The sequence below is a fragment of the Artibeus jamaicensis genome, unplaced genomic scaffold (assembly GCF_021234435.1).
Source record: "Artibeus jamaicensis isolate MK-2021 breed Jamaican fruit bat unplaced genomic scaffold, CSHL_Jam_final contig_525, whole genome shotgun sequence".
NCBI classification, from domain to species: Eukaryota; Metazoa; Chordata; class Mammalia; order Chiroptera; family Phyllostomidae; genus Artibeus; species Artibeus jamaicensis.
In genome coordinates this window covers 8,452,380-8,467,667 of record NW_026521874.1, presented here as the reverse complement: position 1 = coordinate 8,467,667, position 15,288 = coordinate 8,452,380, and the positions used below count along the sequence as shown (strand labels likewise).

General features: G+C 51.7%; 1 protein-coding gene across 8 annotated transcripts in view; it reads right to left on the bottom strand.

Moving 5' to 3' along the window:
• RNFT2 (ring finger protein, transmembrane 2) overlaps nucleotides 1-15,288 on the bottom strand; it is a 61,088-nt gene that overhangs the window by 41,359 nt on the left and 4,441 nt on the right. For 6 of the 8 annotated variants that reach the window (XM_037156228.2, XM_037156225.2, XM_037156221.2 and 3 more), the window contains 5 exons: nucleotides 13,146-13,624; nucleotides 12,137-12,199; nucleotides 10,889-10,965; nucleotides 7,859-7,959; nucleotides 4,201-4,354 (listed from right to left, as the gene is read on the bottom strand). In XM_037156228.2, coding sequence (XP_037012123.2) covers nucleotides 4,201-4,354; nucleotides 7,859-7,959; nucleotides 10,889-10,965; nucleotides 12,137-12,199; nucleotides 13,146-13,624 — 874 coding nt within the window. The remainder of the gene's footprint in view (nucleotides 1-4,200; nucleotides 4,355-7,858; nucleotides 7,960-10,888; nucleotides 10,966-12,136; nucleotides 12,200-13,145; nucleotides 13,625-15,288) is intronic. The other 2 variants (XM_037156223.2, XM_053669895.1) reach the window with 1 other exon arrangement.

The window sequence follows — 15,288 nt, the reverse complement described above, 5'->3', positions numbered from 1 at the left end:
ATTCCGCCACAGGAAGCGATGACACAGGCCACAGTTACGGGTGAACCTTGGAAACATGATGGTAAGAGGGGGAAGCCGGACAGAAGATCACATAATGTGTGATTCCATTTATAGGAAATGCCCAGAATAGGTAAATCCATAGACAGAAAGCAGACTCGTGGTTTCTGGGGGCTGGGGGGGGGAGGGGGAGTGACTGCTCATGGGAACGAGGTTTCCTTCTGGGGTGACGAAAATGTCTTGGGATGAGACAGTGGGGACCATGCCACGACACTGTGAATGCAGTGTATGCCACCGAATTGCACGCTTTATAATGATGACTCGTGAATTTCATGTGAATTCTATCTCAATATGGGAACCTGCAACACAGCAGCACTTGCCTTGTAAGACAGGCGTCAGGAGGCAATGAGGTCGAGCCCTCCTGGGCCAAACAAAGGGCCGACTCCCCATTTTAGCTGCGCCAAATGCTGTCAGTATCATTACTACGAAGTGTGCAGCCTCTGGCAAGCTATTCAACTCAGCTTCTGCTCCGTGAAAAGAGATGTCAACAGCATCTACCCCCGCCCAGAGTTGTTAAGATTGAATGAGACAATGTCTCCAGTAGAAGGATTTTTGTCTACTCGGTTCACTGATGCATCCCCAGGGCCCAGAACAGTGCCTGGTACCTAAGACAGCGTTCAGCCAATACTCCTCCAACAAATGGCACTGCCTAACACTGCGCCTGGCTCCTGCTAATTGTTTAGCTGTACTGTTACTATTAGTTTGGCTCCCAGGTGTCTTTGGTCCTTTCTAGCACAGGGAAGCAAGTACCACTTTGCCTTGTGGATTTCTGTGTCCTTGTGACAGAGGCATTTGAATACCTACTAAAATATAAGAGGTTTGAGCTGAGCTGTGAATACAAAATAAGCTCTCACTGCTGTTACAAGAGGAGGTGGTGAAGAGTTACTGTAGCCGACGAGACTGTCAATACATCTGTCCGTCCATTCATCCACCCACCCACATATCTATCCATCCATCCAAAAATCCATCCATCCATCCATCATCCATCCATCCAATCACTTGACTACCCATCTACCCAACTATAATACATACATACATACAACAAACACTTTGGAGTACATATCAGATACTAGTGATCCATCAACAAACAAGCTAGATGCATCCATTTCCTGCTGTCACAGAGGTTACACTTGAGCAGGGAAGGCAGACAACTAAACAAGCAATTACAGTCAGGGTGGTGAGGGCTAGAACAGGGGGAGGACAGGGCGCTGGGAGAGTCCTTGGCAGGGGCACCGTCCCTAGCCTGCAGGGAAGATCCCTGGGAAGCTGTGATCTGCAGGAGCAGGAGTTAATCAAGGCACGAGTCGGGGACAGGTACTTTGAGGCAGGAGGATCAGGGGTGCAGTGGGTGGGAAGCAGGGCCATGCACCACCCACTCTGGCAGCTGTACGGGGGAGTTAGCATGGAGTGCCTCAGTTTTCTCATCTGGGAAATGGGGTAAGAAGAGCACCTACCACATATAGGACCAAAGAAAAGGAAAGAGCAGGGTCTGGCTGGAGTACAAAGAACAGGGTGAAGGAGTGGGTGGGAGAGAGGGAGTGGAATAAATAGAAACGCCAGTGGTAGGACCTGTGGGGAAGAGCTGGGAAGCCTCACCTGCCTCCTCTCCAGGCAGTGACCAACCCACCCCTTGACGTGCCCACCTACGGTAAGTCTCTCTATTTTTTCCACATGTCTCAGCCCAAGGGGGCGCCAGGGGCCAGGGGAGCCTGTTGACACAGTTCACCCAGGTCAGCTTCCTGGATAGACGGCAGGTTGAGAAAGGTGGAGCACCCAGAGGAGCAGAGGGAAGGCATCTGGCACAATTATTATCCCCACTTGACAGATGAAGGAACTGAGGCACAGAGAGGTTAAGAAATCTCTCCAAAGTCACACAGCTTGTTGGTACAGAGCTAGCAACCATAACTAATGCTCAGAAGTATTGCGAATCATTTAATGAGTATTTACTCCGTGCTGAGCATGGGGCAAAGCACTTTCTGTTTCCCACAAGCAATAGTTGTTATGAAGCTAATACTTGAGAGGCAGGTGCTATTATTCTCATCAGTTGACAGGTGAGGAAACTAAGACTCAGAGAGGCTTTGTCATCTGTACAAAGTCACACAGCTCGGTAGAGGTAGAGCAGGGATCTGAATGTCGACATGTCCAATGCCAAAGTCCGCGTGCGTAACCTTAGGCCATGCTGCTTCCTGGTGTCAAGTCCCTGGTACCTACCTGGGACAGCGTGAGCTCAAGAGCCAAATGATCATGGCTATCATGACCTTGGGAGGGCATGTGCGAGGCATGTCAGGGTTCTGCAGACCTACTGTTTCCCCTCTTGTCTTCATCAAAGGAAGTTTCGACAGCTAGCACTTCCGTTCCTTTGGATAAATCACAGGTGGAGGAGGGGAGTTGAAAGTGAGGTGTGTCAGGGGCCAAAGGGGGCAAAGGGGGCAAAGGCAGACTCAGATTACCCTGGTGTGAAATAATAAGAAATAAGCACATTGGCCCCCATCCTCTCTCCTAGAATCCATATTTACAAGGATCATTTGCTCTAATGTTTAGTCTTTGAGCCCAGTGCCCAACACAGAGCTCCTCAGACTCTTGCCATTCCCAGAGTGATGGGAGCATCTCACACCGAACTCCTGAATCCTTCGGAATTTCCCGGAGCTTCTTCTGTTCAAATGAGGGGGCTCTTAGTAGACTCCTGGGTGGGGGCTCGTCCCCAGAACAACTGCGCTGTAAGCAAAAGTTTGGAACTTCCAGCCGCATCACTGGAGAAGGGAGAGGGGCTGGACATGGAGTTACTAATTGATCACGTCTACCTGAGGGACCGCCCTGCAAATACCAATAGTGTGGGGTTCAGAAAACTTCTGGGTTGGTGAACACATGTTTAAAGGCTGAGAGGGTGGTGCGCCCCATCCCCATGGGGACAGAGCTCCCAGGCCTTGTCCTCTGGCCCTCTTCATGTGTCTGTGCCTGTGTCCTTTATCACATTCTTTATTAGAAGTAATGACCACACACTGAACAACCCCCTAGCAAAGCCTATGAAGCACTGTCACAGGAAGATGGAGAGAGGAATGCAGCCCTGCCCGTGCCCTGACTTGAACTTAACGGAGCCCAATTTGGAGTCTGACCTCCAGAACTATAAGATACCAAATCAATGTTGCTTTCAGCCACTGAAGTGAAGTCTGTATGTAAAATACAGCTATAATGTGCAGTCTACAATAAGAATACATTGGCTACAAAACAAAGATTATATTTTTAATATTTATATGTTGAATAAATGTAAAAGAATAATTAACAAACTGGTAAATGTAAGCGCATGTTTCCCTGGGTTCTGTGAGCTGTTCCAGCAGATGAATGAAGGAAGAACACAGAAGGAGGTTTTCCTGCGCACCTGGATGGGCAGACAATTCCAGACCGGCTCTTCCACCAACCAGACCCTAAGCTTTCTGAAGCTGAAAAGATGGTTGTTCTCAAAGCAAGAAAAGCAGGAGTCTTCAGAGGTTGTTTAGTCCACCTGCCTCTGCCCAGACTGCCTGCTTTGGGTCCTGCAGCAGAATCCCTGGCAAGACTAACCTCCTAAAGGTGCTGTGTCCCAGCCCTGCTCAGTCCTCTGAATCACAGTGGTTATCCCCCCACAAGACCCCTTCGACCTGACACGCACCTGCAGGCCTTCCCCCCTAGTGCATTGCAAGAAGTCACTGCCATCACTGCCTGTGCTGTGTCCACAGCAGACATCACTAGTCCATCACCGAGTTCTCTCCCTCTGAGCCTTGGTTCCCTTTACAAGACATTCTCCCGAAGCCACAAAGCATCAAAACTTACAAAAGCCATCATTCCCTGAGAGAAACAGAACCAAGGCACGTCAACATGGCTTTCTTCCTTTTTCAGATGAAAACTGAATCAAAGTCAGCTTTGAACAATGAAAGTTAGAGAAAAATCAACTTAGAGTGGAGGTGTCACAGGCAGGTGACAGCTAAGACAGCCAAGCTCAGCTTCAAGGAATCGTAAGAGGTGAATGACAGGATCCGCTAGCTCAGGCTCTGCTCATTTGCTACAATGACATCAGCTCTGCTCACGCGCACTCTCCTCCTCCAGAAGGTGCCCTGAATTCCCCGTATGTGTGATGGGGGCTGCCTGGTGGCCGCAGCCAGTGCCTACCTTGGACTTGACAGCCAGGATGATCTTGGGCAGGGCCACGACGAGGCACTTGAGGGCGATAGTGATGTACTTCAGCACAAAGTCTGCGATGCCCACGATCCACAGCAGGTCGAAGAAGTCCAGGGTCTCCAGGTTGGGCTTTAGAAAGATGAGGCTGTGGGGAGGATTTGGAGAGGGTTCGGAGAGGATTAGGAAAGGATTCTCACTTCCGCTCCCTGGCCCTCCGCAGCTCTTTCCACTCACTCTGGGAGCCTTACAAATATGACCTGTACAAAGAGCACTGAACTGGGAGTCTGCTATCTGTATCCTGTTTCCGAATCTGCTAGTAACTTGCTGTGTGACTTTAGGGGGGTATCTTAACCTCTCTGAACCTCAGTTTCTTTGAGGGTTAAATGATGAGATTGGCCTGGAGTATCATTAGTTAAGGTCCCCTCCAGTTTTATGGGTCTATGACAAGCTTCACAAGAGGAAGCAGAAGAACGAAAGGAAGAAAGGCCAACATTATGAAGGACGGAGAGAGAAGGGAAGAGGAAAACTAGGTGCCTGATGCCACACTGAGCTCTTCACTCCCTGTATCTCATTGTCCTGCGCAGTGTGCTTATCCTTTACCTGGTAAACCAGGGACTGATGCTGGGAGAAGTAAGTAGCCCAAGGCCACACTGCATGCTAACGGGCATCTGTATCAGACAGACTTGATTTTGAATCCAGGCTTCTTCATTTATTGGACCCTGGGCAAATACTGTTATCTCCATAAACCTCAGCATCCTCATCAATAAAATGGGAATCATGCCTTCCCTCACAGTATTATTGGTGGGATTCAAAGAGGTAATGGCCACATGACAGATCTGCCCGCAGCCACGATGATGATGGTAATAGCCACTCTACGAGGCCAGCACTGCTATCCATCCCATTTTGCAGATGAAGAAACTGAGGCCAAGGTAAAATAACAGGAACAAAGTCCTTCAAATATGAAGGGATAGAGGCAGACTGCAACCCAGGCATCCTGGCTGCAGTTAATGGTCTCAGTTCTCACCATGGCAGTGCCACTCGGGTGCGTAAGCCCATTTTGTCCTTCGCGCATAGCTAAGTTACCTGCACACCCAATTTCTGTACTTACCTCGCTGGAGCCTGACAACAGACATCTCAAACTGACCGCACGTGGAGCAGCACTGCCCTCCGCCGCCTCGGAGGGTGTGCACGCTGCACCCTAGATGTGTCTGACTCACTTCAGCTTCCCAAAGACTCTACGAAGTAGGAGCTGAGGTCTTCCCATTTCGAGCTGGGGAAACTGGGGCGCTAAGAGTGGCGCTGCCTGCCCGACGGGTCTCAGGTGGAACTGGGAGTGGGGATTGGAACCCGCACCCACTCTGCTCTGGACCCCTCCCGTTTCTCCCCGCCAGGCTGGAGGCTCCGAGCAAAGGGCAGACCAAGTCCTATCTGCCCCTGGAGAGCACGCAGCCCAGAGCAGACGCCTTCTCGATGCACCACGCAGTGGTCCCCCCTTACCCACCGTTTCGCTTTCTGTGTTTCAGTTATCAGTGGTTAACCACAGGGAAGTTCCAGAAAGAAACAAGTCCTAAGTTTTAAACTGCACGCCATTCTGAGTAGCGTGATGAAGTCCTGCACCGTTCCTCTCTGTCCCACCTGGGAAGCGAATCATCCCTTGTCTAGCATTTCCACGCTGTGCGTGCTACCTGCCCACCCCTGGTTAGAAGATCGACTGCCGGGACCTTGCAGCGCTTGTGTTCAAGTAACCCTTGTTTTACTTTACGTAATGGCCCCAAAGAGCAAGAAGAGTGACGCTGCCAACTTAGACATGACACAGAGAAGCCGTAAACTCGGTCACGGGTATGCATGTATGGAAAAAACAGTGTATACAAGGTTTGGTGCTGTCTGTGGCTTCAGGAATCCACTGGGGGTCTTGGAACGTAGCCCCCAAGGACAAGAGGGGATGACTATGCCCTGCTGGGCTGCCGGAAAGAGGTGCGAAACTGAGGCCTCTTTAGTATAGTATCCTAGGAATAAACTGGTCTCTTTTTTCACTTCTATTTTAAAAAACCTATTTCTACTTATAATAAAACCCTTTGAAGAGCTAGTGTAGGGCCAAATCAATGAAAACAATCAATTTAGGCGATTTCTCACACATATTCTGGGTGTCCCCACACCCCGGCCCTGTCTTGGTGGGCTTCTTTGCATCCAAGTTCGAGTGGTCGTTTCTGTTACAGTACAGGGACAGGCTGGCAGCCCCGAGCCCACTTCTCCGCCTCTGCTCCGTCCTTCCCTGGGGACGCCTCGGGTTGGCTGGTTGACTTCCACGCCCTTATGCTTCTGTGACCACAAGCAAAGGAAGATCTGCCTTCCACTTTCCACTTTATCTCCGAGACACCAGCGGGTGATGAACTCATTGATCTGAGCTTCAGTTTATCGCGTCAGTATTTCTTCTGTTTTGCACTGTGTTAGTGTTTTGTTTTGGTTTTTTTTTTGCATTTGGAAGAGGGGCAGTGCAAAATGCCCCTCCACAGATTAACCACTAAGTCCACTTATGTATAATGTAGGCCATGAACTTCAATAAACGGATGTGTTTTAGTGTTAGTTTTGCTCCTTAATAGGCTCTAGCACCCATCAGTATAGTAATTCATCATAAAAGGACAATATTATGATGTGATTAGGTCCAGATCAAACGTGTCCTGGCTCACCCAGTACGTTTCATGCATTGTCACATTTGGCCTCCTGAATAATGAGCCTGTTCAGGCGGGTAAGGCAAAGATGAACTGGATCCCAGTTTCACGAATGAGGAAACTCCGGGGCATCTCCCAGGGGTTCCGTGACTTGCCACAGGGCATATGCCTGGGAAGGGGCAGGACTAAGACTTTCTGACGTTGGCCATCAGTCTACAAATCCTGGGAAGATTCACGCTTGCCGTTAAGGGCCACCTACTGGCACTAAGTTAGCCTCAGTTTCCTCACCTGTGAAATGGGGACAGCAACATGCTGCTGGAAGGACAAGAGGACAGAGTAGCCATGGTGTCCCTGGACCACTGGCATCTACGTGGGAGGGGGCTCAGCCCCTCTCTGTCCTCCTCTCCCTCTCTGTGTCTGACTCAGTCCTGGTCTGGTGGGGCATGGTGGGCTGGGCCTGTGTCCATGATCGGGTCCAGAGAACCACACGAATTCACCCAAGATTCTGGGAAACTCCACCTTCGAATACCTCCGCTAGGGTCTTGCAATTCCAGGCCAGATAACAAACCCGGTGCATGGGATGTGCGTGGATGCCCTGGCGCTTACTCCCCAAAACTGCTTGTGTGTGTGTGGGGCCCAGAATGCGGTGAACTGGCTCACTCCTCACAGTCCATTTTCAGAAGAGATGTACATGATCCAAAACTTGGCTCGAGTTCCAGCCTCATCCTGCAGGCCTTTGCTGGCCAGCCCTCACCCCCACCCCCCAGCTACTATGCGGCCACCAGAAAATTACACATGGGGCTGGCGTGTTATTTCCATTAAAGAGCTCCAATGCAGGCACGAGTGCCTGCAGTGCCAGGGTGGGGTCTGAAGGTCGCAGCGTGACACAGAGTTGGTGACCACTCTCCAGTGAAGGGTTGCATATTCTAAGCCCACCCACGTTCCCCACTTTCCCACAGAGCGCAGACGTCCCCACTCACCTGTTGTACAGCTGCTGGGAATTGAATGTATAGAGCACGTACAGGGTGTTTCCCGCTAGAAAGGCCAAGATCCACAAGATGACCAGCACCGACCTCTTCTCCTGCAGACAAAGTGCAAGGGGCCTTTGGGGATGCTGCCACACCACAGGTGACGTGGCAGGACATTCCAGAATGTTTTCTGATAAGTGGCAACCTTTACCCTTCTCCAAGGTTTGGATGAAGCAGAGTGACAGGAAGGGCACCGGCATCGGTCCTTCCTGCTAGAACCTGAGGGAGCGTTATAGAAAAGGTGACAGAAAAGTGGAAACCTGTTTGGAGAATTACCTGGAAAGGCAAGAGAGCCAGGCAGTTAGCAGCACAGACTTTGGAGCTGGAAGCCCAAGTTCAAGTCCTTGGTCTGCCACCTGGCGACTATCCAACCCTGGACAAGTTACTTAAACTTTTCATGTCCCCTTCCTCATCTGTAAAATGGGTCTATGTCGTATCTCTCTTATAGAGTCAGGAGAATTACTATACACAAATGCTCAAAACAGTGCCCGACATGCAGGACATGGGAGTTCACATTTACAGGTAAGAACTGAAGCACAAAGAGGTTAAGTATCTCTTGCCCAAGGGCACATGTTTTAAGCCTCTGTGCCCTTGCTTAAAATGACGGTTTCATGAAGAATTAAGTAAAATTCATAAACGCCCACATTCGGTCCGGTACAGGCTCATATTTCAGGCTCACTAAATGGTAGGACCTATGGTAGTTTTCAGACCTTACAACCCAGTAGCCCATTCACAACTACAAACTAGAAATTCCTGCTCTCACTTTTGCTAGCACGGGCCTTGGGGCTGCTGCCCTGGACCCACTGTTCAACGCAAGGTGCCACACTTACAGGATTAAATTCAAGGTCGTGCACTTGGCCCTCAAAGCCCTGGCCTCACTTCTCTCCCTCCATCCTCCTTTCTGTTTGGTCCCAAAGAACACAAGCCTTGGTCTGCTGCTTCCCAGAAGCCTCTCAGCCTGAGAGCGATCCCCGGAAATTTCTGGAGGAGGCGCCGGGCTGGCATGTACCCAGGGAGACAAAAGTAGACCCCCATCCTGCTGATTTTCACAAGCTCGTCTCTTCCTGGACCAGGGCGGCTGCTTTGCTGGAATAGGATGAGATCATATCTTTCCCAGTGTAACCTTCCCTGCGGTTTCAGTAAATGCTCCACTGTTTCCAGACGCAGCTCAGCGCCCCATGCACCCTTACGGCACGTATTCCAGACAGAATAAATGCATCTCCATCCACCCATTATTCCAGGAGCGGTCAAGGTTAACGACCCTAGAAACCACCTCCAACCAACCAACTGCTCTTATCAATGTGATTAATCCACTCGGCAGCCCTTTTCACCCAATAAATAATGGATTCCAGTTGAGTCCTCTGCAAATCCGAACCAAAGGGGGAAGAGAAAGAGGGAATTAGCATTGCCCCAAGAAACCAGACTCTGGGGGACAGAGCGGGTAGTTCAGCAGTACTCGGCTGAGATTCCTAAGCTTACTAAGAGTCATGGACATCCTCTTTCACAGAAAGAATGTGCAGATGGGCAAAGCATCACCTGTGGCTTCACTCCGTAAGTTTCAAGGACCCCTAAAAGCTTGTCTGTGGATGCAGGTATCATTTTACCCCCTAAAATTCCAGTCAAGGCACCATCTGGATGTTACTGCACTTGACGGACAGCCATCCCCCGAAGGCTCCCATTATGGTGTCCACCAACCTGCTGTGCAAAAAGCAGAAGACAGGAGTTTGCATGAAGAAGACACCCAGGGTCAGGGAGAACCTCTGGCTCCACGCCCGACTCTGGACGTCAATGTGCTTGTGTTACAAGGAAGCTGAGCTGCCCTCCCGGCCGCACGGCAGCCCGGCTGCTTCTGAGAAAGCAGATGGCCCCAAGGAAGTATCGGAGAAGATAGTGGCTGTCCGGGGGGCACACGCACAGCACAAAGCACGGGCCTGTTAAAAACAGCTCGATTAAATGTTACCACTGTGCCAGGCACTGTGCTGAACATCTTCTCTGCATTATCTCATTTCATCCTCTCTACTGGTGTAAGAAGTTGGTGTGAATAGTTCCTTTTCCAGAGGGGGCACCTGAGGCAGAGCTCGTAGGTGGGTGAAGCTGGAATTTGAACCTGGGGTGAGCACCGCCTGGGGGTCAGTGCCTGGGTTCGCACCTTCACACCACCACTGGCACGGGCTATGGGACCTTAGGAAAGGAATTTAATGTCCCCGAGTTGCGTTTCCTATCGGGAAAATGAGGTAGGAATGATGGCCTCCCCTCACCACCACCAGGTTGCTGGGACAAATCTGCGAGATGAGCTGTGCAACGGCCCAGCACCGCGCCGGGCATTCATTCAGGAAGACGGTGGGGAAGCTGTCCAGCCACCCAGCTGTGTCGGTGGGATGGTCTTAACTGTGAGGATGCGGCGGAAGTGAGCTAACTGGTTGAATGCCAGGTGGGCAAAGGCACTGGGCTGGGAGGACCCTGCAGGCAGAAGGGCTCGGAAGAAGGATGGCACATCGAGGGATCTGCCTGGGAGTGGCAGCAGAAGAATGGTCCCCCAAAGATGCCCCCACCCCAATCCCCGTGACCTGTGGGTGCGTTAGATCACATGGCAAAGGCTGCAGCTCTGGAGATGGGGAGCGACCATGGATTATCCGGGTAGACCCTATGTCATCAGAGGTCCCCAAACGTGGAAGAGGGAGAGAGAGGAGGACAGTCAGAGGGGGGTGTGACGACGGGAAGTGGTCACACAGATGCACTGGCTCAAAGAGGAGGAAGGGGCTGGGGGCCAAAGAATGTGGGCGACCTCCAGAACCAGCAAGAGGCGAGGAAACAGATTCTCCGCTAGACCCTCCCACCGGAACACAGAGCTGGCGAGACCTTGATCTTCGTGGAGAGAGACCCGTTCTAGACTTCTGATCGACGGCACTGTGAAATAGCCCACTGATGCTGTTTTAATCCACTCAGTTTGTGGCCATCCGTCTAACTCACCAGGCGACTCACCTTCAGAGAGACCTGTTCTCGGAGTGTGGAGTTGGCGTAGGCGAAGGTGGTGGCCATCCCGATGCACACGGCAATGCCTGCGGGACAGAGGAGGGCCGACACAGCCACTCAGACACATCAGGCCTGGCCCCCTGCTTACTGGGGACGGTGAGCCACGTTCAGCAGACACACCCCTGGCCCTCCCAGGGTGGACAGACTAACCTCAGAAGAGAGAAAATCTCACTTCTGGGGGATTTGGGCTGTCATGTAAATCAGTGACACCCCCCCCCGCCCCCTCCCTCCCGCCACTCTGAGCACAGGCCCCTGACGTGGGGAAGGGATAGAGGCCACTCTCTGGTACTGCACTGAACTGGGTTAGGAGCATGGGCTGTGCAGTGTGGTAAGACCTGGGTTCAAGTCCTAGCTCTGCCACCTCCTCTCTGTGTGAGCTCAGGCTAGTCCCTGCACCTCTCTGAGCTCCACTTTCCTCATCTAGAAAATGGACAGAATAATAGCAGTTCTCACCTCCTGGAGGGATGAAGCTTACAAAGCGCCACGTCTAGCAGGTAGTAAATGGTACCTGTTGTTATTCCTACTTTCAGAAAGAATCTGAGGTGTGTTATTTGTAACAGAAGCATACACGGAAAAAGTCTGTGACACCATAAGGAATACAAGTTTGATGTTAAAGGGGAAAAAAATTCCTGCTGACAGAAAACCCATGACCCCGGCAGATGGAGGAACAGAACTGAATTTTATTCGAATTCCTTCAGTTGCCACTGTTCGCCAAGCTGCAATCTTGGAATTCTCCCTGAACAGGGCTTTGCGAGTCCTGCCGTCCGTAACCTGTAGACAGAATTCTGCTTTCACACGGGGCACTCAGCTGCTCGGGCTCAGCGTTTGCTTTTACTTTTTTAACAGTGCGTGTGCTCCCGGTATTTCTCTGGATTTATTTCAGAGACACCCTTCTTCACTGGACACACATAAAATAAAAACTAGGAACCCTGCAACTCTTTCTTCTATTTCCCCCTTTATTTGTTACCAAACAAATAAACCAGCCTGTCAAGTGAAAAAGAAAACAACACTACTTGAGAATAAACTGAAGGCTGAGAGTTTGCTGGAGTTCCGCATACAAGGGGAACAGGCAGGCTTCCATTTCCAGGAATGGAGAGGGAGGGGCCGCCGTGGTAGTGCCCCAACAGGGAAGGTGGGGGGTGTCAGTCAGCCAGGACTCGCCAGAAAGGGGCAAACAAGACACAGAGCATGGCTTACCCTTCTCTGCATACTGTCTATGGGACACCGTAGGCCACAACATCATCTGTACCACCGTCACTCCTGCAGGGCCAGAACGATGCGCAAAACTCGCCGGGGTACAGCAACACCGTGATAAGTAACAACAAGAATAAGAGCAGTGGTCCAGAGACCACCTTCTGAGTGTGAAGTGCATGTCAGGTTCTAGGCTTGTCACTTTACGAATCGTTACCTTACTTTCTAAGAACACCAACAACACGGAGCATCTGCTGAGTACCCGCTCTGGGCCAGGCTCTCTGTTACGTATTTTACGTGCATGAATAATGAATAATAATGAACATCATCACCTCCAGTTGCTTAAAACGATCCTAAGTGCTCTTTGCACATATGAGATCATTCAACCTCTCTACAATTTCACAAAGAATGTCTTACGATAATCCTCATTGTACGGATGAGGTACAGAGAGGTTAACTATCGTATCCAGAGTCACACAGCTAGGAAGGAGCAGAGCCAGGGCTCAGACCCGAGCAGTCTGAACTCCTAAGTTACTGTGCTCTGCTCCTCCACACCCACCAACCAGCTGAGGAAGCTTCTATTACAACCCGCATGGGGAGGTTGAGGAAGCCGAGGCTCCAAGGTGAGTAACTTTCCCAAGGTCACATAGCCAGTCCATTGGGACTTGAACCCAGGTCTGAGAATCCCACACTCTTTTTTCTTTTGCAATCCTCACCTGAGGACACCTTATTGACTTTAGAGAGAGGACAAGGGAGAGAGTGAAACACTGACATGAGAAACACCAATTGGCTGCAACCCTTCCCACACTCCCAAGAGGGGACCAAACCTGCCTGGGAGTTGAACCCACGAACCTTTGGTTTATGGGACAATGCTCCAACCAAACCACACCGGCCAGGGCCAGAATCCCATCCTCTTAACCCCTCTGCACGGTGAGGGCCTCTGCTGCCTTCCCCTGGCATTTGGGACAAAGAGCCCCCTACCCAGGAGCCGAAACCCCCATGTCCCCAGGACTCACCAAGCTTATGCTGGAAGCACAGCTTGGCCAGCAGGATGAGGATGAAGGGCAGCCCTTTCTGGAGCCAGCAGACCACGGCCTTGAGCTCGGACAGGGCAGGGGCGGGGGTGCCTGGCTGCTCGTCACCCCCGTCATCTGAGTGCGCCCGGTGGTCCCCACCCACGTGCTGCAGCAGCGAGCTCCCACGGTGGCTGCCGTGGTGGAAGTGGTGGTGGGGCTGGCGGTGGTGGTAGGTGCTCCCTTCGCCCCGGCCTCCGCCTTCCTCCCTGGATGCTGGCATCTGGATGAACACGTCCCCTCCGCTGGCAGAGGCCCCCAGCACCAGGCTGGAGGGGAAGGGGGTAGCAGGAAGGCTGCTGGCTGGGAGGCCAGAGAGGCTGGAGAACAGCACTGGTGGGGAGGCCGCTTCTGCCTTCAGACTCTCAAAGACGCCCCCTTCATCCACGCTTGCCTCGGAGCTGAGTGCTTGGCTGCGATTTCTGGGCCAGAAAGGAAGAGAAAGCCCCACCAGGTCAGGCAGCTGGAAAGACAGTCACCCAGTGGAGGTTGGGGGACAAACAACAGTATCAATAATGTTGTGTTAGCTGACCTGTGTCTCCCCACAAACCCCCACGTTGAAGCCCTAGGGGCCTCAGGGTATGACGGTAAGTGGAGGCAGAGTCTTCGCAGAGGTGACTAAGTGAAAATGAGGTCACGAGGGCTGGCCCTGATCCAATCTGACCGGTGTCCTTGCAGGAGGAGAAGATCTGGACGCTGACACACTCGGAGGGAAAATGGTGTGAGGACACAGTGGGGAGACAGCCATCTACGGGCCACGGAAAGAGGCCTCAGAGGAAAGCAACCTGCTGACACCTTGACCTCCTTGACCTCGGACTTCCAGCCTCCAGAACCGTGAGAAAATACACTTCTGTGGTTTAAGGCCCCCAGGCTGCTATCCCACCAACAGGGGTTCCCATTCTGAACTCCTTCCCGAGGCCTCAGATAAACCCTGCAGACTGGGAGTGACGGCATTCCCAGCTTACAGATAAAGAAACCGAGGCTCAAAGAGACACACTTGCCAGACACCCTGGATCACCTGCCCCCAAACCCCAGTCTCCTTGTGTGCCCCTCTCTCACTACCCAAGGGCTTCCTCCCGCAGGGCCTTTGCACGGGCTGGCCCCTTCACTGGATGCCGCCATCACACTGTCCCACCTCGGTACCTGTGCTCACCCCTCAGATTTCGGCTGAAATCTCTGCTCCTCGGTGGCACCTGCCCTGCCTCCAGACTGCAACAGTCTCCTCACTCCTACTTCTCATTGCCTCTCAACTTCAGCTGCATGGGACTGAGCGCGAGTCACCACTCACTGCTTACCTGTGGCTCTCAACCCCAGCTGCTCGGTATAATCATGCAGGGGGGCTTTTGAAAAATACAGGAGCCCAGGACCCAGCGCTGAGCAACCGAACCAAAGTCTTTGGGGGTGGGGCCTGGTATCTCTATGTCTTCAGAGCCCCCTGGTGACTCTAACGTTAGTGAACACTACTTTAAACTGGGCCCTGTGCCATGAAGTCCAAGGTCATGATTGTTTGTCCCCGCTGTCTACCTCTCCTCCCCAGCACAATGCATCTGGTATGTACATGGGACATGCTCAAGAAGCAGTGTTTGAAAGAAAGAATGAATGAATGAACGAGCACACCAAAGGCTCTGAAAAGGCCTGCAACCAAAAAATTCAATCTTGCCTTAACCTAGTGTTTCTCAAACGTATTTTAGCACGGAATATTTTTCAGTGGAAACCCTATGACTGCCTTAGAGAACACCTGTGAAATCCAGCAGGGGAAATGCTGGGCTGGAGAGGTCTCAGGGGTAGTTGTTCTGGCTTCACAGACTTGACCTCTGGGTAAGTTATCACAAACCTGCTGCAAGGGAGGGAACTTGAAGGTAGCCACCTACCCCTCTACCACCTGGCTCACCCCTGCCACCTCCCAAATCCCGGGAACTGTTTGGTCCTACTCCCTTGGGTTTGGCTTTATAATAAAGACAATCTTAATAATGACAACAATAGCGGACACCATGGCTATGGTCCTCAAGGGGCCTTGGGCTTTTTCTGCGCTTCAAGAAGCTGAGCTAAGAAAGGAGTCCTGGCAGGTGCCCACACTGGCTCACAT